We start from the raw sequence: 20,880 nt of genomic DNA on the forward strand, positions 1-20,880 counted from the left end.
ATTCTGATTTCTTTGTCTTTCAAATAGCCCAATAGAATCCTGCCAGAATTTCTACAAAGATTTCACATTACAGATCGACATGGCTTTCAATGTGTTCTTCCTACTCTACTTCGGCTTGCGTGTAAGTAGCGTGTCTTGGGCAGCAAGAGGCAGGGAGGGAAGGCAACTGCTGTATATGGTGATTGAAATAGAGATTGTATTCTCTATGAAAGAAGGACAATTAATATCTTCTTTAACGCAAAAAAAATTAGCATTGATTTGAAATGTGTAAGTCAAAGTTTTAAGACTTAGATAGAACTGCTCCGTTAAATATCTTCATGGTACACTCAGTTTTTTCCCTTTATTTGTATAAATTGTACATTTAATGTTTATATAGAGCAAACTTTTTCATTACTTTTTAATTATTAATCAAATGTGAATGGTAGTTTCAGCTTATTTAGGCACATAGGCAAGTTCTAACTATGATGCCCTTGGCATCTAAGCTTGCCAGTTTCCCTGGGCTGATTTTCTGTTCAGGAGAGAGAAAAGACCACATCTGTGGTTCCATGCCTGAAGTGCTGCTACAGTCCTGAGCTATGCCTTTTAGGGGTCACCCTGCTGATCTCCTCAGGGCATGTAATAATGGGACTCTGTGTAAACCACCCTGTATTGAGAAATTTGTGAACAGCAAATGCATGATAAGACTACTACCAGCATATTTGGTGTGCTGGAACAAAGGGGATGTGCTTCAAAATACTTTATAATTGCCTACACTTTTCTAATATCACTGATGCATTGTCAATAAATGTGGATAAAGTATTTTCAGCACAGATATTACAACCAATAACACAGATGATCTATCTTTCTAGTTAGACCTTTCATTTTAATCTCAGTGTTGTTATCAAGGGATTCGCTATACAGACTTCTTTCCAGTGAGACATGTTTTGTCTGGACGGACCTAAAACATCAGTTACTACACTACCTTTTGAGCTTAATATTTTAGAACAGATACCTGCAATCAGCATGATAATAATCTGATTCTTTCATCTCTTCCCCTCTTTTTTTTTTTCTCTCCAGTTTATAGCAGCCAATGACAAGCTATGGTTTTGGCTAGAAGTTAATTCAGTGGTAGATTTCTTCACGGTCCCTCCAGTGTTTGTGTCAGTATATTTAAACAGAAGTTGGCTTGGTAAGTACAATAGTTTAACCTTTAAAATACTTGTTATAAAATTACTTCAACTTTGCACATTTGGGTGGAGAATTTCTTCATCTTATGTCCTTGTGTAAATAGAAGAATGTTACCAAAGTAGTTTTTGAAGTGAATTTTAAGCAGGAAGGTGGATTTTGTCGGAAAAAGCACTTGCTATATCCGTTTTGTTTTCAACTCATTAGTATAGTCTCCTACTCTAAGTGGCGGAGAACTCAATTTTGGAAGTACTGTGTAACAGTAGCTTGCCTTTATCAAACCATCAATTTGATTTGTCTCAGCTTGCAACCTGAACAGATGATCTAGTTCATTCATTCACTGAACTGGATTGCCATGGATCATTGTCGTTGACAAATCATGTTTCATTCACAATGAAATCAATATATTCTCATTGCATTTTTTAAGCTCGTGTGGCTAAATTTTGAATCCACTGAAGTGACTGATTTGGAAGGTACATTTAGACACTTCATATTTTTGCTGGACTGCTAGGAATGCATTAGAAAAGGTATGCCACATGTAAAAGAGAATGCAAAATGAAATAGGGAGGACACTCAATTCAAAACATCCATAATGTGCCAAATGGAGTTTCTTGTACAAGTGTTATATGCACTTTCATTAGGAAAAATGAACGTCAAATGTCATGATTTTTTTATTCAGAGAAAACATCGTAAAAATGGCATACTTTGTGACTGGCAAGTCTTTAGACAACGTATGAAACCTCACAGTTGACACTTCATTCCTCCAGAAATACAGGCACTCATTGTCCCTGAAAACTAAAGAGAATAGTTATCTTAAATGTTTCATATGGAAAATAAAATAAACCAGAGGGTCTTTAATAGTCTTGTAATATTTTCATCTTAACACAGAAGTGCAAAGATACAAAAATTATTGATGATTTTTTTATGGAAAGAGTTCAGTAAATTTATAACCACAGTAAAGGTCATATCAGTAGTTATTAGTATGCTAGGGAAGAAAGCAGTAAAACTGCCAGAAAAGATCACTACACATCCTCATATGATTACTCTCTTTATCACATATCACTTCTGTCATATATGGAAAACTAAGGCTTTTTGAAAGAGAAAATGTCATACGGTTCCACATTATGATAGGAAATAAAATTTAAAAAGAAGGTAGGTAAGTAAAAAATGTGCTTATCCTTGAAAGAAAATTGCCGATTTTAGTAGCTATAACTTTATCTCGGATTCCTTGCATTGTGTGAATTAAAGGGATGGATTTTCACTCCTGTATGGGATGTATCAGAGTTTCCCAAAAACTTTGAGATTGAAATCCTTGGAGATTAAGGCTATCTGAGAGAATTAGCAGAATCACAGTATCCATTGAAAAGGAATATGAAATGAGAAAGTAGCAAGACCACAAACTCTGGGAAATGAGGCAGAGATAATTATTTGGAATGAATACCCTTCATGAAAGTGACTGCGTAATTGACTGACTCATGGTGACACAGCAATCCAACTAACAGTACTGACAGGGATAATGAGAGCGTTTGCACATTTAGCAGTTTCTGCTGCATAGATTTCATAAGTTTATGTCAGTTTTCAGGAAGAGTTAAGCATTCATAGGGTTGAATGGGTTTCCATATCTCTTAATGACACCAACATCACTTTATCTTGATTTCTTGTTTATAGCCCCACTTTTCCTGTTTCCTCCTGGAATCCCCTGAGACATTTATCACCTGCTGAGGCAAAAATCTGATGTGTTTTTTAATGTAGTCATCTTAGGAGTAACATATTTACAATGTTTTAGCTTTGCACCTGCTTCCTGAGGGGTTTTCATTTTAGATAAATCATCCTTAGTAAAATCATTCACTAATTCAAAAATATGAATTGTTTGAATTCCTAACATAGCTTTAATTAGGACTAGCAAGGTATTTTGAGAAGCTGCGATGAAAGAATTTTTAAGTGAGTATATTGAAGCGTATTAATGAAGCCTATGTATTCCTTTTGACACCTTTGAAAGGGATGGCCAAATTTACTGCCTGTAGGGCTCAAATCATACGTGTAGGTAATACCGTGGTAGGACTGAGTGTGTGAGTAGGGAGAAAGGGAGTGTGTTTAGACCATATTATTTAGTTTCAGGTTAGATGGCTACTTTACCTTTTTCTTTTATATAAATATTGCAATTGAGAGAGATATCCTTCTGCTGAGGGGGATTCAGAACGTTTAAGTTGAGGGTTTTGCACATTTTGTTCCCATGAGTATGTAGGATTAGCAGGGAGGTTTGCCTTTTAGTGAGGCAAGTAAATAGAGAGGGTTTAAGGTTAGGCAATGTGAAAATCATTCAACATTGGCACATTTTAAAAATTTCTTAATGATTTAGCAGGTTTCTTTTGTACACTTTAGATTTCAAGATCATTTAGGAGCCAAAATAAAATGCACCATCTGGAATGTATTGTGCATTGGGGTCTTTCCAGTTTATTTCATTATTGATTCATGTCAGTCAGCTGTAATGAGTTCATTGAAGTACTTGGCAGAATCAAAGATCCCAATGTGGCTCTCTGAATGCCCAATTCTACAAGAGCTGTCTGGTTTAGCTAACTGACTAGTATCAGCATAGACCCACAGTTTGAGCAGTATTTTAAAGAAACCAAACTATCCTAAATAAATAATAAACTTTGCCTTTGGAGTAGTAAATGCTTACAGAAAGATAAGCATTACAGAAAGTGAAGCATAGCAGAGGATGTGCTCTGGATGTACCATCTGTTCATGTATGGTAATGGAAAGCCAGTGGACTTTTTCTGTTCTTATGCTAGCTCAGGAATGCCATCATTCACCTCTTATGTAGCTCTTAGTATGTGAAGCCTTCTCCTTTCCCCAATACTCTTTTGTATTCAGCTGTTCTTTACATACATTTTTGCATCTTGAAATCCTGTATATGAATTAAATTTTCAATCAGTATTCATAAAGGATGTTTCAAGTCTAGTCTTCTACCTCAATTCCAGTTTGCAGACAACATTTGATATTGAAAGACCGATCAGATTATGCTTTTTCAAAAGGTTTCTAGGAATGTTCTTATGATCAATGTCTAAAGTAAAGCTGAAGGCAAGACAGCAGTTCAAATCTGCAAAATATCAGATTTTTAGATTTGGTAAATCCTTCAGAAAGGATTTCTGTGGTATCATTTTTGCATGCACAGGACAGCATAAGGAAATGAAGCATATGAAAAGAATGCATTTGGCATATGGAAAGAGCTACATATTATTGAAAAATTGGGGGAAGTACAGATAGGAAAGAAACTTTTAATGAATCTATATAATTCAGTGATGTACAGTGCTTTATCATATAAAAATTTCTTATGTGCTATATAAAAATTTCTTATATTCTGACTTGCTAACTGTATAGATATGAACATCAATGTGGTTTTGGATGCTCATTTGCATCTAGATCCCCCATGACTCTTTTCCAACACTGTTTTGCAAACAGTAGCATTTGTGTAGATACTTGCTCATAAGCTACAGCTGTGCTTTATCAAATCATATTTATTGCTTGCACAACTCTATACAAGAAACTTTCTGATAATGGTAGGACAGTTCTCCAGGTGCAGGATTCTACAGAGTGGAGAGAATCTTCCCAAGGAAAGAATGATTTACCAGTGATTTTGACAGTGAATTTCAACCAAATTATTTCAGTGCATTGCTGAGTTTCTGTATTTTGTTTATAGTTTAAGTGAAGGTAGGCTAAAAGGGTTGTTGGACAGAAAGGAATTTGCAACAGGAGAAATAATGGTATGGTAAAGGTTTGGGTTTTTTTTACAAAGTTGTCATAATTTGAGTATCCTAGCTAAGTTTCAGATTCAGAACTTTTTTCCTTTGGATAGCTTGCAGTCTGAAAAATTGGAGAGTCCTACAACAAGTGAATGTCTTGCAGTTTTACTTAGTAAAGACTCAATAACACTTTACACACTTAAAACCATAATTCTATCTTCTGTGATAGCAAAGCCAATTCAAATAACTGAAATGCCTTTAATCATGTACTTTTATGCTTATGAAAAAAGAAATATTGATTTTATGATCTGACTGTACTGAACTAAATTGCCTTGACAGGATTGTATTGTTAGATGGGGATTTAACATAAGAAATATGATCTTGGCTTCACATTTGCAAGAATATGTGACTGAACACAACAAGAATATGTGAGGAACAATCAGCCTTAGATTGTGATATTAATACAAAGTTATTAATATAACATAATATGTGAATTTGATAGTATCTTATTGTTGAATCCAGAAATTAAAGATAAAAAAGGTCTTTGAAACAATCTTACTTCCTTTTTCTGACTGTATGTTCCATCTATTCTACTGTACAGAACATCAAGTGGTAGAAACTGTGTGATTCCTATAAATTCTATTATCCAGAAGATTTTTTCTTCATCCTTTGTCCCTGACATACCTTTTAGTCTAAGTTGCTGCTGATGCTGAACTTCTTTTTTAGGAAATAATTTGAGATTTATAGTGGGGTAAAGAAGAGAGACAACAGATGCAAATACAGACACATGTAAAGCATAGAGAACAAATCTCTTCAGGTGGTGATGAGTGCAGTTTGGGAAGGGAATCCTTTTTCCAGTGTCTGCTCAAATTCTGTCCTGGTCCTGTTCCAGACATGTCAATTAATTTTGGATGAGACTTGTGGTTTCAGTATCAGTGTCTGGTCAGAGAAGAATATTTCCAGCAACTCTGGTGGAAATTCAGCTTTCTTGTTGAATCAGAGAATGAAATTGGTTTAGAGATGTCTTATTAAGGTAGTTAAGGTGATGGTGTGAAGCCTTCTGCCCATCCAGCAAATATTCCTCCAGATGAAGCTTTATTTAAAAATCTGTACATGAAAACAATATTTGTTTTAATGCCCTGTAGACTTTCTTGCCATAATCTCTACAGAACAGCTCAGCCTGAATGCATATTTGAATCTGTAGAACACTTTATTCCTCTTGGAAACCTTAGATAGTTTAATGGAATTGAGTTGCACTGACATGAAGAAGCCCTGTGATAACTTGGTTATATGGATACCACTTTGACTTTGCATTCGTTTACTGGATTTTGGTGCATCTACAGGTTGCAAAGCTCCCTTGCTCAGCACCTTAAATTTGCAGTAATTTGCAATAACTTTATCAAGTCTTGTGCATTTCTGCCATCTATTGGTAGAACCTTTGAATGCACATCAAAATTCTACAATATTTCTTACAAAACGAGTATCTTTTATACATCTTTGATGTATTTTTTGGTAATTTTCCTTAAATTATGCATTATTTTATATATAATAGAAGCCAAATTCTCTAAAATTTCCTAGAAGAATTTTATTTTACGTATGTGTGCATGTGTACTGCTTTTATATATGATAACATTTCTTTCTACACTTCAAATGCCTTCAAACTGGTATCGATGAATTTAATGAAAAGAGTTTTGAATGATCAGTGTGCTTGGTGATTTGTCAGTAATCTGTCATTGAATGGACTGTATTACATTGGCATTCTATTGAAGACAATTTTTTTTTGCTTTTTTCTAGGCACCTTAATCAGTTTAGGTTTCACAGAGCATGTATATTTTGATAGGGCCCCAGTTAAAGTAATACTTACTTCCCAACAGGCTTTTGAGTTGCTGCAATGTTAAGACCAGAAGGTAACCTTGTGACCAGTATTTATTTGACAAATCCATGACAGATATTTATGGATATTGTTGCATTCTTTTGTGATGATACTCTTCTCCTCTCTCCTCCACTGATGAGAAGTCAAACAAGTAGCCAAAAGATACTGGAGCAGAGCAGAAACACAGGGACAGCACTAGTTTCAAGTGTCATTAGTGTCTGTCATCTGACATGCCTAGAAACTGTGTTCTTGCTTCCCTACCTCCGTGAACTCAAAGCAAACAGGAGAATTTAAATCAACTGTTCCCAGTCTGTCTCTGTGAGTGGTACTTAACACTGCACAGAAAAATGACCCCAATAACATTCTGATTTTAATTCTGCTCTGATGGTGAGGGGTGATAGGCAGGGGGGCATCTTGATTTTTTTTCATGTGTGAATGAGTGGCAGGCTTAGCCCAAAAATAGTCCTAGTTTCTGAATTTTGAGCAGCTGTTGGATGTTAATATCATAGCTGATAACAGTTATATAGCTTTAAAAAGTGCTTCCAACTGTATTTGCCTGTCTGGATGGACTAACATGACCTCTTTAATCTATAACTGACTGAGCAAGAATGTACCTTCAGTGGAAGAAAATAAATAATCCAGTCCTAAATTTATAGTTAAATATGCGCAAATGTTGCCTATAAATGAATGCATGTTGTTTGTTGCCATCCTGCTTTACACAATTCCAAGCCTTGCTTGTCACTAACTTACTCTCTTCATTATCAAGAATTTCATCCTCATATACCATTGCTTATCATAATTAGGCAGAATATTAATAGAAATATTAAATAACTTAGGTCAAGAACACATTCCTGACAAGACTTCCAGGGAAGACATGCCAGATACATTTTAAGACTCCCTGGGGTTTAGTCCATTTAATGAGTGCCATGGCAATGCTGAGTAAATTACATCAGTATTTATAGCTCTGTCACTCAAACAGGTCATTTAATGGAAAAGCAAATGGCATATGATGCTTTTTTAATGTATACTTAAATATAATTACTTATCTTGACTACTCAATTCCTTTGTAGTAGAATTCTTTGTTTTGTCTGAGATTAATTAATACGTCCATGGCTGTTTCTTTTGAGCTTATAGAAATAACATGAATTTTTTCTGGAATTTCTATAAACTACATGTGCCAGACTTGCCTAGAAACAACTCTAACTAGCCCACAAAGTTTGAAAAACTATTGGATGCAAGTTACCCAGACATGATGACTTAGAAATGTCTAACTTAACAGATGTATTTATTTGCATTCTTCTTAGTCTTCTTAGTCACATTAGGAAGGCAAGTATGCAGTCATTACATGATTGGCTTTTTCTAAGTTATGGAATAAAATATGCATGGGAAACTTCTGCTTTTTCTCCATCATTACTGAAATATCCACCATGTTTCTAGTCATGCTATGCTATGATTAAAATGCCTTTGCAATGCAGTAAGTCTGTGGTTGGTTAATATATTTCATAAATGTTTTATTCTTTTTGTGTTCTGCTGTTTTTAAACTGAAAAAAATATATTTCTGTTTTGGAGGGTTTTTTTAATTATTTTTTTTATTTTTAAAACAGTAAATGTTATTAGTATTTTCATCTAAGTGACCTAAATTAGAATTCCTAGTAAGATATTCTTGTCATATAACCAACCCTCCCTTCAGTGAAACACTGAGTATTCTTTCAGGGTTACAATATTTAGAACATCTACAGGTATATTAATGTTCTTCAGCACATGATTTTCAGGTACTATGCTGTAAGCCAAGCTGTTTTTATGTATATTTCATACAAAAGAATGTAAGCAGCTAGACTTTACATTAGCTGGTGTAGCCAAATTTTCTGTTGTCATCGTTGCTTGGTGTTCTATGTCACGTTTTTTCTGGACATCAGTCGATAAATGTTAAAGATCACAGTCTGCCAAATTTAGTGCTTGAGAAACACAGAATGCTATTTTGTTGTAGATTGACTGCTAAATTCAAAGTTGTTTATAATAACGGATTTTAACTTTGCTCAGATTTAATTCAGTCATACTTCCCTCTAGGATAATAACAGAATAGTAATAGCAAGTGTAAAGGATTTATGCTGAAAAGTAAATCACTGCAATTTCCTTTAATAGCCAAATATTTTGCATTTCTTAATTGATATTACATAATTTTATTCTCTCCATATCCTTTTTCTGTCCAGTTAAAATATGTTCTCAATAACTGGATATTATGTGAAAAAACCAGACTATTTTGCTTTTATCCTGTTTTTTATTATCAGTTTAATTACTTTATGTCTGCCCTTGGATTCTCTAATGGTTTCAGGGGTCTTTCTGACTCTAATTAAGTTCTTCTGCTTAAATGAAGGCTACCTGGACTGTTGAGTTTTCTCTTTAATAGAATATGGAATAATACTGTAAAAGGAGAGAACCCATTCCCTCCAACTGCTGAGGAACCCCTTAATTATTTATTCTGTCTTCTGGCATTTGTGTTTACTTGAATGAAGGGCAGTTAAAAATGCTTCTTTTAGTGTCACATTATCATCAGTCAGATGATTTCCAAATTTTCTTGAGCTATCTACAGCATGTAACTGACTTGCACACTTTCTTTAATGGTAATATGAGAGATAAGATTGATTTCTATTTTTTAAAAAATTTGACTGTTTCTTATCTTATGTCAGCTGAAAGACCTGTTCAAAATAAAATTTCTTTTCTTGACTCCCAGGTGGTATGTTAATATGTATAGTTCCTTGTAGGCATTCAGTCTAGTCTTTATACATTATCTCGTAGTTATTCCGTTCATAGTTTCTTCCACTGGTTTTTTAACTGTGTTTTTAAATATTTTGAACCTGAGTTAGTTTGTTGCTGAGTGGGATCTTCTCAACTTTGAATCCTTGTTGTTTACAAGCAGCTTTATAAGTGATATAATTGATATCTGCCAAAATCCAAAACTAGAAGTCCTTATACCTAGAACATGACTGACAGGTTATATTTTGGCATTTTTCACATGAGTTCCATGATTTCTGGTTACTGTTTTTGATCTTTGGCTCACTTTGTATTTCTAATTTCTGTAACACTGCTCAAAGGGACTATTTTATCTTCTAAACCCTGGACCAAATGTACTGCAATGTCTGTGTAGTTCTTATTAATTCAGCACCTAGTGTGCTCTAGTGTGCTCCGTGGTGCGTGAGTCTGGGTTTATGTGGAATTAAGAAAAGATGCATTATTCAGTTTAAGTAATTAAAAACCCCAAACTGCATATCTGATTTCCTCCTGACTTTTTTACAAGACTGAATTAATCAAAAGCAAATCCTGTTGAGACTGGAATTGATATAAACTGATGCAAAGATAGTTGGGCTTTCACTAGAAAGATTAGAAGTTAAGAATTCCATACAAGACTTGAGAAAGTTCTTTTGTGTCTGCTTTTTCTGAATATCAAAGGGCTCTGATGGAACTGATGTACTCACCTGAGACTGAAGGTTTATTTAAACTAGATCATTCATATCCTTCCAGTAATCTTTGGCAATTATCTCACTCCACTTTATAGATATGAAAAAGAAAAGTCAAGAGAGAATTTGATTAAGATTTTTCACTCTTGTTATCATTCTACATTCAAAAGGGGAAACTTTGTTAATATGGTCATTTACATGCACTGCTTGACCATCACCTGAGAGGTCCAAACCCCATTGGGTTAGGAAAGATGACTTGTGCTTCAGTGCTCCAGGTATCAATATGAGAAAAGCAGTTGGTCAGAGCCTGCTGCTAGTAACACCAAGCTTGTGGGTTTGGTCCCTGTCTGGGCCATATACCTAGGAGTTGGACTTGATCCTTGTGGGTCCTTTCCATCTCAGAATATTCTGTGAATCTGTGAAGTTTTTACCTTCCTGCTCATGTGATATTTCAGAATTAATGGCTGGATGGCTGAAATTCTGTTCCTTTATCCACTATTCTGTCCTTACAGTTGCAGTATTTTTGCTATACAAAGTGATACTGCATCTAGAGAAGTAAAACTTGGGAAGCCTTCTTACAGCTGAAATATTTAAGGCTTTTCTGAGGTTTTGAATTGCAGGATATTTATACCATATGGCAGTTTCATACAATATTGACTTAAGTCAAGGGAACAGTATCCTTCATAGTTTGTCACATTTTGCCTCTGTTTCACATCAATTTTTTGTATGCTTAACATTCCCTAGTACTTCTGTCTTTATAGTCGTACATTGTACGGGGCTTTCACTTGATTCACCACAGATCTTTGGCCTTCATTAACCTCGTTATCACCTTCAGCTGTGTTCAGTATCACACTGTCTCAAATTCTAAATGAAAATAGAAACACATCAGAGCAATCTGTAAAATGAAGGGCATATTTCTGCCCCACAAAAACATCTCTGAAGTTATTGACTCCTCCATAGCTACTTGCACTGCAGTGGCTCACCTAATGGATTGCCAGAAGTTTGCCAATAAAGCTAATGATGCTCAGAGGCCGGGATTTACATGTTATTTAGATATGCATCCTTTGGGAACTTTTTTGTTGCTTTTCTTAGTTTCTTCTATTCAGGGAACTTTTTAACTTGTAACGGTGTTAAAGAAGATGCTGCTAAACTTGGGAGCGCATTTTTGTTTCATTCAGGCATTTAGTTTTTAATTGTTTTCATAAAAGTCAGTACATTGTATTTATAACTTGTATATAGTTACAAAAGATTTCTCTCTAAATCTATCTAGTGATCTGCTCTTCTGTAAAGGGATATGAAATGAAAAAATTACACTTTCTTGGTATTTTAAGTTTCAGCTATCTAAGCTTAACTTGTCTTCAAAATTGTACAGGCATTTACCAGAAGCAGGTTGTCCTATGATATCTCCCCAGATGCAACTTTGATTCAAAAGCTGAATGTCGGAAAAGCAGCATATTTAACTTGACAATTTCATTTGTTTGTTGCTGGTAAACATGTAACACGTGGCAGATAAAAAAAGAGAATAATGCATCTTTTAATTTTAAAATCGTGTTAAAACTTAGAAAAATGAGGGCTTCTACTTAAGTAAAACTGCTATAAAACTTACTCTCTAAAGCCATTTTCTTGTTGTGGTTATAGGTGACTTATACAGGGAAATTATTTTGCCATCTTTTAAAATCACCTTTTATAAAGTAAGGCAGATGGAACTGTGCTACATGGACAGGTTTAGTATGCAGCATTTTGTTAAGCATTATCCTTCAAGGAGTGCTGGTTTTATTTAAAACAGTGATATTGAAACATCACTGTGGATGTTTAGCTGAAATGAATCAGCTGTGTATTATCTGAAGCATGAAGTTCAATTTGAAGAGGTTTTGCATTAAAGTTGGGATATCTAGCGACCATAATCTTCATAATCAAAAGTAAATTGTTGTAGTCCCTTAGAAGCACAGATGACTGAGGGCAAAATGCTTTTTTGAGATTTCTGAGGTACTCAGAACTCTCCAGTTGTTAGTTCTCCATTATCACATACTTACTCTGCTTCTCAGTATAAATTATCTGTCAGCTTTATTGTCTTCCTAATTGCAGATTGTGTTTTTCTTTGATCAGCCCCACACCATGTGGAACGATTTCCTACAAAACTGAAGAGTTTTTGTATATGGGTGAGCTCATGGTGCACTACAGAGTGCACTGGTGCCTTTCCAAGCACTGTGCAGCCAGCAGCTAATGCCCGTCTCATTCATCCACCCTGCAGCACCTTGGCCATCCAAAGTGTCATTTGCTTGAAGATAGGGAGTAATTGCAGCTGGCACTAGTCTCGGGGGTGTGGATCATACCTGCAGAGCACAGCAGAAGGTTTTTTTTTGCTGAGAGCTAATTGGAATATTAGTAGCCAAATAGAGCACTGACATTGCGTGTGGAAAGTGAAGGGAGGATCATTTTCACATTTGAACAGTTGGCTCAATTTTACTTAATTCTGTTCTGGGATGCTTTTTTCTGTTCAAGTATTGATTGAAGTGTTGTGACAGCAGAAGAAACAATCACAGCAAGATAAATATAAAATCCTAATATGGTTTGAATACCTTCCACAACCTTCTCATTTATTATTTTTTTTTTCTTTTTCAAAATGCAGCCTTTGAAAATCTTTCCTATTCAACATTCATCTTCCCTAATACCAAAACTCTTAAGTCCTGGAGGGGTTCTTACCAATGTATGTTAGAGCTGCTGTAGGTAATAGGTGTAAAACCTCAATTTTTTATTACGACCAGAAGTGATTAGTTAATGATGTAAGTAAATAAAATAAAATTATTTTATTAGCAAATACTAAAATTTGTGTTGTAGATATATAATTTATATATATTTTATGCAATTTCATTATTTGAAATTTAGGTACTTATTAAGGCATAGTTAATGAAGTGTTTCTTGATGGCTAATGTGGTTGGGACAATCCTAACTTTGAAGATGAAGTTATTTTCGTAGTGGCTAGTGTGCAGGCCCTATATATCATGATGGTGTGGCAGCCAATGAACATCTGAGTTTCTACATGTGTAATATTGTGATTGTAAATTAAAAGGAGATGGGATCCTTTATAAAGCAAATGGTATGATTTGGGCTTTTATTTGTTAAATTCCATATTTATTTTTTTCTGTGTTGTTTCACTTTCCGTCCTATTGTGGGCCAAGTCCAGATATCAGCACTGTAAAAGCAGAAACATCTGGAAATATCATCTGAATTCTTTCATGTTCACTCTCACCTGGGAAATTAATCTAGAGAAAATTGTATATCATTGATATGGGGCAGATACTGTGAGAAATATGCTGCATTTGGTGGAAAATAGCCAATGATACATAGATTTGAGGAACAGAGTCTTCTAGGAAAATTTCAGACACCTACTTTACTAGGCACTGACTCTAATCTACTTTGATAGTGAAATTTCTGTGCACTGTCTTTTCTTATTGATTGGGTAGCGTCAGCCTTTAAGGGAAAGCATTTCTGTGCACCTGAAAATGCGAGAATTTTCTTCTCAGTAGGCAGATCACAGATTTTCTGTCTAATGTGAATTTAAGGAGTTTTAAATGCTCCTTCTTTTACTGGCTTTATTCTTGACTCAGTCTTAGTGGTGAATTAACACTTGCAGTTCTCAGACCTCGTATTTAAACATGATGCTCTGGTGAGGAGGTGAAGACTATTTTTTAGTACTGATTGGGGTGAAATAAGAGATGCTGAAACATGGTGCATGGATCTAAACAACAGTTGTGTTTACAAAAAGCAAAACACCATGATCTTTAATTTCTGTGGAATTTTATGACTAAGTTCTTAATCCTACAGCTGGTCTGAAATACCCTGTTTATTGTTGGTACAATATAAATTTGCACAATGTGCAAGGAATCATTCTGCACACTGAGTAAAAGGTTATTGCTTCACCAGGAAAAGCATAAATATTTTTGAATATTTGTTATCCATCTGGTCAGAAAGTGGAATTAATGTTTTTTTGCACCTGAATCATAATCACATACAGAATTTTGAGCTGTAGCATTTTCATAACTGGTTTCTCTTAATTATTTTGTTTGTATGCTCATATCCATTCTTTAACTATTTTCCTTGTGCAACTCGAAGGCTAAAGAGGCTCACTGAATAGGATGCACTATATCATACCAGTTGATTAGAAGTGAAATACTCGACTCCTTGTCAAGCCCTATTTCATAGTATGCTCATTGTTTCTTTGGCAGTCATGGCCTGTGCCTTGTGACTCACGGGAGCAAAGATAGGCAGAATTGCAAGTCTTTTTTTAAATCAACCTCCTGCAGCATGAGTCAGGCTTTAGATCTGGCCTTTGCCCTTCCTTTGCCTTTGTTCTTATCATTTGTTCTGCCCTATGGTTACAGCCTCTCAAAATAGCATATTCCTGATTTTAGTGCAATTTGTTCCTGATGAATGCCAGGGAAAATTATATAAGATGCTAACTTGTGATTTTTCAGGAAGGGAAGCCTCTTTTATATTGAGTTGTAATGGTCACTTTAGAAAGAAATCCCCAAATTTCCCACCTCCTGTGCAACCTTCTTTGCAAGGTTAGCTTGCTGAGGTTTACCCTCTTATTTCAAGGATCATTTTGGTTTTAGCAGCACCATCAGTAAAGAGTAAAATTATTTTTTTTCTTCCCAAATCAAAGAATTTAAAAAGGCATATTTCCCATCTATTTTAAATATGGACTCACAGTATCTGGAAAGGATTACACAAATGTAATATTAAAAAGTAAAATGGGAGCTGAACAAATTCTTGCCTTTTTAATTTTCTTTTACCCACTAGGTCAATATGAATACTGGTTATTCTTCCCTTTGTGGTTTCAATCTTTTGTTACAAATGGCATCAATGTCACTTTGGTGGGATAACACTTCTTTTGTAATATAAAATGTTTACAAGTTAATGCTCCCTGGTTTTATGTAAAGATCTGCTCTTCATTTATTACTGGCTATATCTCTGCTTGGTTTATGGAATATGACACAGTTGTTGCCTGAAGTGGTGTAAAGCAGGAAAGTGAATGTTTACATATTTGAGTGACTGGTTTTATTCTTGCTAATGCCGAGCTTTCTGAAAATGGTTTAGTAGCTTAAGACTTTGAGACTAGGAGATAAAAAATAAATAATGCAACTACATGTGTTTTCTCAGGAACTCGAGATTGGATTGTAAATTTACCTTCTAAATAATTTAGTGAGATTAATGAGTGGTAAATTCTTGGCAGAATGAGCATTATCCTGCTTTTGTCATAACCCACAGATGTTGCTACAAAGCTGTACTAAAAAGTAGTTGTTGACCAACCTGTAGAGCTTTTAAATTCAGACATAGCAGATTCTTTTTTCTTTTCTATGAATGATACTTTCACCATTTTTGAAATAGCAGCAATGAAACTTTTATGGGCTATTTTGTGTACAGCAAACGGCATTACATTTCAGAAGTAGCAATTTAAAGAGAGGAAAGGTAGCATGTAGAAAATTCCATGTTCACTTATTGTAAATTAAATTAAAAATGAATTTTCATGGAGAGAATAGTCACATAATATAAGACAGTTATTTTTCTCTGAAGCAGGTTTCTCCTTGGCAGGTTTCCTTGTGTTTTGTGTTTTTTTGCAGATTGAGTTTTTGAGCACAACTGTGAGCAAATAGTATCCAACAAAAGCACAGCAAAATCCATCACTCATGACTAACCAGGCTTTTCAAGGACAATAATTTGATACCCACTTCTACCCACTACATTGGTTTTCCAAGGCAGGATCTAATCTTCCCTTGCTCTCCTTCAAGATGGTATAGCAAGTTTCTAGTCCCTGCATAGCCAAAGGTAAAGTGGAGCTTAGCTGCTGACAACTCTGGCTTTCTTCTTCTGAGTATTTAAGCTTGATAGCTTCACATTTGGATGGACTTTGAAAGCAAGTAGTCATTTAATTATAGCAGTACTTCCATAAGTATGTAAATCTATTTTTATGACAAGTTCAAGGAGGGTCATGGAGTGATGTCCTTCAAGGGTATGCTTCCGTGGAAAATATTAAAAACTTCACTTGTAAGTAGTTTGAGTTCATTGAAGGCAAAATAAGTTGTTAAAAGTCATTGTAGAGCTCTTTATAACAGAATGTTTATTGATTAATTTGGATTAAATACTTCAGAGCAGACTGCAGACATTTCAGGTACTGCTGATTACACAGGGTTTAGGAGTTTTAGGTCTGCTTCAGACTAGGAGGCCAAGGACCATGTCCTTCACAGGAGTAGGAAACAGTGATATCCTACTGATGGCACCACCTTCATGTACTTAATTGGACTCCAGACTCTCACTCAGATGCTCGTCTGAGCTAGAATACCTAAAAGGTATTTTTCTGGATAACTGAAAAAAAAAATTAGTCTACAGAGAACAAATTTCTGCAATCTTATTTTACATCTAACATAAAAAAAAAATTGGCCAAGTAATAGATTGATATTATAGATGGTAGCAAACTGTAGACGTCACTGAAAACAAGAAGCTGTCTTGGGTAATCGGGTTGTAGAACCAAATACTAAAAAAATATTAATTTGGAAAGCAGAAATGTCTGCACAGGAAAGTAATACCAGCAGCTTTGTGTGGCTGGCGGTGAAGTTGAAGAATGCTTCTCAGCACAATATGCTATCATTCTGCTGCTGCTCAAATTTTTATATATATATATATATTTAAACTTGTTGAGCAGGTTTATTTTAGATTTAATTCTAGTTTGTGTCATTTAATTTATTTTCAAATTTTGATGTATGCATTAGATTAAGCAGTGCACTGATCAAAAAAAAAATTGATAAAATCTGGCTATGCCAGGAAGTTGAGGAGTTTAAAGAATATTGTCAAATTGTTAAAACCAAAATAATAGGTTATGTAAACTAAACAGCTTGGCTCTTGCTATTTATTACTTAGGTCCTGTTTTCCTTGAGAGACGTTCCTGGCTTTCAACGTAAATGGATTCTACACCCAAACATTTGCTGTACTAAGTATAAAGTACACTAATGATAGGTTTAAAATTGAATAATAACAAGATTATCGTACTAGTCAAGAGGAAATACAAAAATAAAGGAAAATAGTGTACCTTATATGGTAAAAAGTTAAGTAGGACGTGCATTCAGTTTGAGCTGTACAAGATGTGATTAGTAACACAGATAAGTACTACCCCATGCAAATCTTTTCTGTTGGAGAGGAATGATTCAAGTGCTTACAGATAAATCTTGGATGCTTGTCAGCCTGCAGACATAAAACCCATCCCTATAGACTCAGTGGAACCTGACTGTTGTGGCCAGTGGGAACATAACCAGATTGTTTGTAAGAACGTAATGTTAAAGGTTACAATGCAAAGGATTCACAGAAGTAACTATCTGCATGTTACTTATAATTTGAAATTTCTGTGTACTACAATCCCCTTTATATTTGGCAGTCCACCCCTTAATAACATTTCCAAAATGCTTTGAAATCCTGTGTATTTTATATAAGCACATGGTGCAGCCTATTTTTGTGCCTGCTTTGCATTTACTCCAGATGGCATTGCTACATTTGTGGGTCTTCTGAGGCCAAAAAACAAGGGGAAAAAAGGAAAAGAAAAAAGAAACGATAAGCATATTCCTCAAAATGAAGATAGCTTTACACAATGAAGTTTGTGTATTATGTTTAAAGCAGGAAAATGCATGAAGAAAATCTGTCATATGTAATGGAAGATGATGATTGCTTTTAATTTGTAGAGCTTTATCCATTGAATGAGGTGGTAGTTGACTGAACAAAACTCAAGTTTTATGAATATTCATAGAGCAAGTGTGCTTGAGAGAGCTATGGACTCTATTCTTCGTACTTATGCTTGATGGCTAAATCATTTTGTTTTGAATTCTTTTTCCTTCAATAACATATCTGTCATTAACAGGGGTTGGAGGAAGGGTTGTTCTGTTTATTTGTTGGAGGTTTTTTAATTTCATCTGCGATAAATCCTGTAAGAGTTGGCTGGTTATGTGACCTCTGCCTTCTGCATACTAACTTTAACTGGAAAACAGACATGTCAACTTGCCAAAGAAACTAATACACAGTAAACAATTCCCTTTACGTACATACAATAAGAACTATATTCTTTGCTAGAGTACTTGTTCATTCCAAGTGAACAGCATCACGTTTGCGGGTTTTGAATCAATGGGTGTGGTTCTTTGATGTATCTGAAAGAAGCTTATGTGGTAATATCCGGATAGAAGATGGCTTTTAAGCTCTAATACATCTCGGATCAGAGGAGCATCTGCACTGCCTGCTTGCTTCTGTGATTTGTTTTGCCCATCCAGTTTGTGATAGCCTGTTTTGTCAAGCTGAGTTTTGTATTTGAATTCATTCTGTTTGTTTCAAGCTAACGGAAATGAACTAGATTATACTGAATTATCTTTTGATAGCAACCAGTAAAGGGGAACTTTATCTTGTATCCAGTTAAACAAATCTGCTCCCAAAGAGAAGTTCTGTTAAAGAAAGGACTCTGAGCTGTCTCAGACCATCTTTGCTGTTAGTGGATGCTGTGACTGAGGACTGCATCACAGTACTTGCTTGCAGTGCTTCTGGAGCTGAAGATACAGTCATGATTCCCAGCAAGATTTTAGTCTACCACAACCCTTCTGGGGGTACACGTACAGAAACGTACAAAAGTACTAGAAGGCGTAAAAAATCTCATGGAGAATTGTTCAAAAATGGATATCGTGTCAAACCTGGACATAATATCCCTGAAAAGGAAGAGCAACGTACTTTGCGAAACTCCTTGGTGTCTTGTTATAGGGTCGGCTCATACTGGGGTAAGGTCCAACTCTGAACTTTTTCTACAGAACTGTAGTTTGTTATGTTGTCTCTGGTGCTAGTATTACTGTATCTTCTAAAAAAGATTTTTTTTTATTTTTCAACTTTAAAAAAAAGCTGCAGTGTTTCAGTGGCTTTGTAGGAAGAATTTTTTCCCAAACTTACACACTGCAAGGTACTCCTATCTCCACAGCGGAGGGGTTCATTGTTCACCTAGAATCAAATAATCCAGTCTTTATTGAAGGATGGAATGTAATATTCTGCAGTGTTGGTGTTATCAAGAAATTTTGTTTGAAACTGCTGTCATTTAAAGTTGACAAGGAATGCAAGTTGAAGGAATGCGCAGCAGAAAGATTTATTCTAAACTTAATTGTAGTTTTACTGTCCTGGTCATAGAGCATTGATTTTTTTCATGTAGGCTATTCCCCCCACTTGTACTGTTGCATAACAGAGGTGGGGAAATGTATAAAAATATTTTGTCTGGGTTGGTTCCAAGGAATGACAGATCCTTTTCCTCCCATTCTATTTCTTCTTGTCTTTTTTCTTTGAGCTTTCATTTTCAAGCCTACCTACAGGGAGTAAGATCTCAGAAAATTCTGCTACACTCTGTGAAGATGTTCAAAATGGGATTATTTTGCATCCTAAAAATTATCCCTCCATCCTGTGTCTCTAAAAAAATATGGATTCTGGCATTCTAAAAAAATATGGATTCTGGCATTTTTTTCTTCAGTAAACCGTGTGGTCTTAATGAAATCTAGGGTGCAAGTAGCCATTGGTGGGTTTGATGAAGATGCTGTTCTGATAAATGGGTGAATGGTTTGTCAGGAATAGAAGTGGTAAGCAGAATCTCTGTGTATTGAACCCTTACACCAATATTTTGGACATAGTATTGTCTCAGAAAAAAAAGAAAAGTAGCCTAAGGTAGTAAGATGGGGATTACATATCTCACTGGTGAGAAACAGTGTAATACTTGGTGCTGTTCTTGTCAATTGACCTCTCATGTTGAATGAAGAAATATCCCAATTCCTGTTTCTATATATTAGAATCTCATTTAAATCATATAATTGTCATGATTTCCTTGCCTTTCCCTTTAAAGATTTAAAATGGGAAATTTCCTTTTTTTTTGGGGGGGAGGGGGGAAGGGAGGGGCATGGATTGGGGTTTGCAGCCTATAGCTAATCCTGGTTGCTCTATATTAATCCAGAGAAAGCATCAGTTCAGCAGAGAGAGTGCAAAACTGTCTGACAGACAGGAAAATACCCTCTTGCCTTTAAAGTCAAATAAAGCTCTAAATAATACTGTTTACTTTGCTGTAAACTTTATAGATAAAAAAAAATTTCTACTGTAATTGCATTGCTACTGGCACATAGCTTATTGGCCTTGTCAGGATCGCTATTCTGTTCTAAAGAATCCATCCATTTTGCTGGGTACTTAGTGAAGAGTCAGAAAAAAAGTACTCCTGCTATATTCTAGATGTAGCCTGGTAGTTCAGCATGGCATATTCTTCCTATTGAATGGATAATTGATTTCTTTAAAAATGATTTCAGGGGGTTTTGGCAATATGCGGTCTGTCCTAGTGATTTTAGGTTGAACACCATGATATGAAGTAATATTACACACATATTTTATATTTTCAGTGTATTTTGAAAATGGTCTGTTTGCTGCACAGGCAACACAGTAGCTAAACAAATATTTTTGCAGTAAGAAAATAATCCTGTGGAAGAGTTGAAGGTTTATTTGAATCATCATACCTACAACTCAGATTATTGTATTAGAGACAAAAACTATTGACTGAAGCACTTAGTCTCATATTGTTTAAGGAGTCTGTTCATATTGTTCA

The 20,880-nt window shown here is 35.2% G+C and overlaps 1 protein-coding gene across 50 annotated transcripts in view; it reads left to right on the forward strand.

Moving 5' to 3' along the window:
* The window catches only part of KCNMA1 (potassium calcium-activated channel subfamily M alpha 1), a 424,339-nt gene that overhangs the window by 238,925 nt on the left and 164,534 nt on the right, over positions 1–20,880 (forward strand). For all 50 annotated transcript variants that reach the window (XM_038141591.1, XM_038141590.1, XM_038141595.1 and 47 more), the window contains 2 exons: positions 28–121; positions 1,057–1,168. In XM_038141591.1, the coding sequence (XP_037997519.1) occupies positions 28–121; positions 1,057–1,168 (206 nt within the window). The remainder of the gene's footprint in view (positions 1–27; positions 122–1,056; positions 1,169–20,880) is intronic.

Source organism: Motacilla alba, chromosome 6 (genome assembly GCF_015832195.1).
Source record: "Motacilla alba alba isolate MOTALB_02 chromosome 6, Motacilla_alba_V1.0_pri, whole genome shotgun sequence".
Taxonomy (NCBI): Eukaryota; Metazoa; Chordata; class Aves; order Passeriformes; family Motacillidae; genus Motacilla; species Motacilla alba.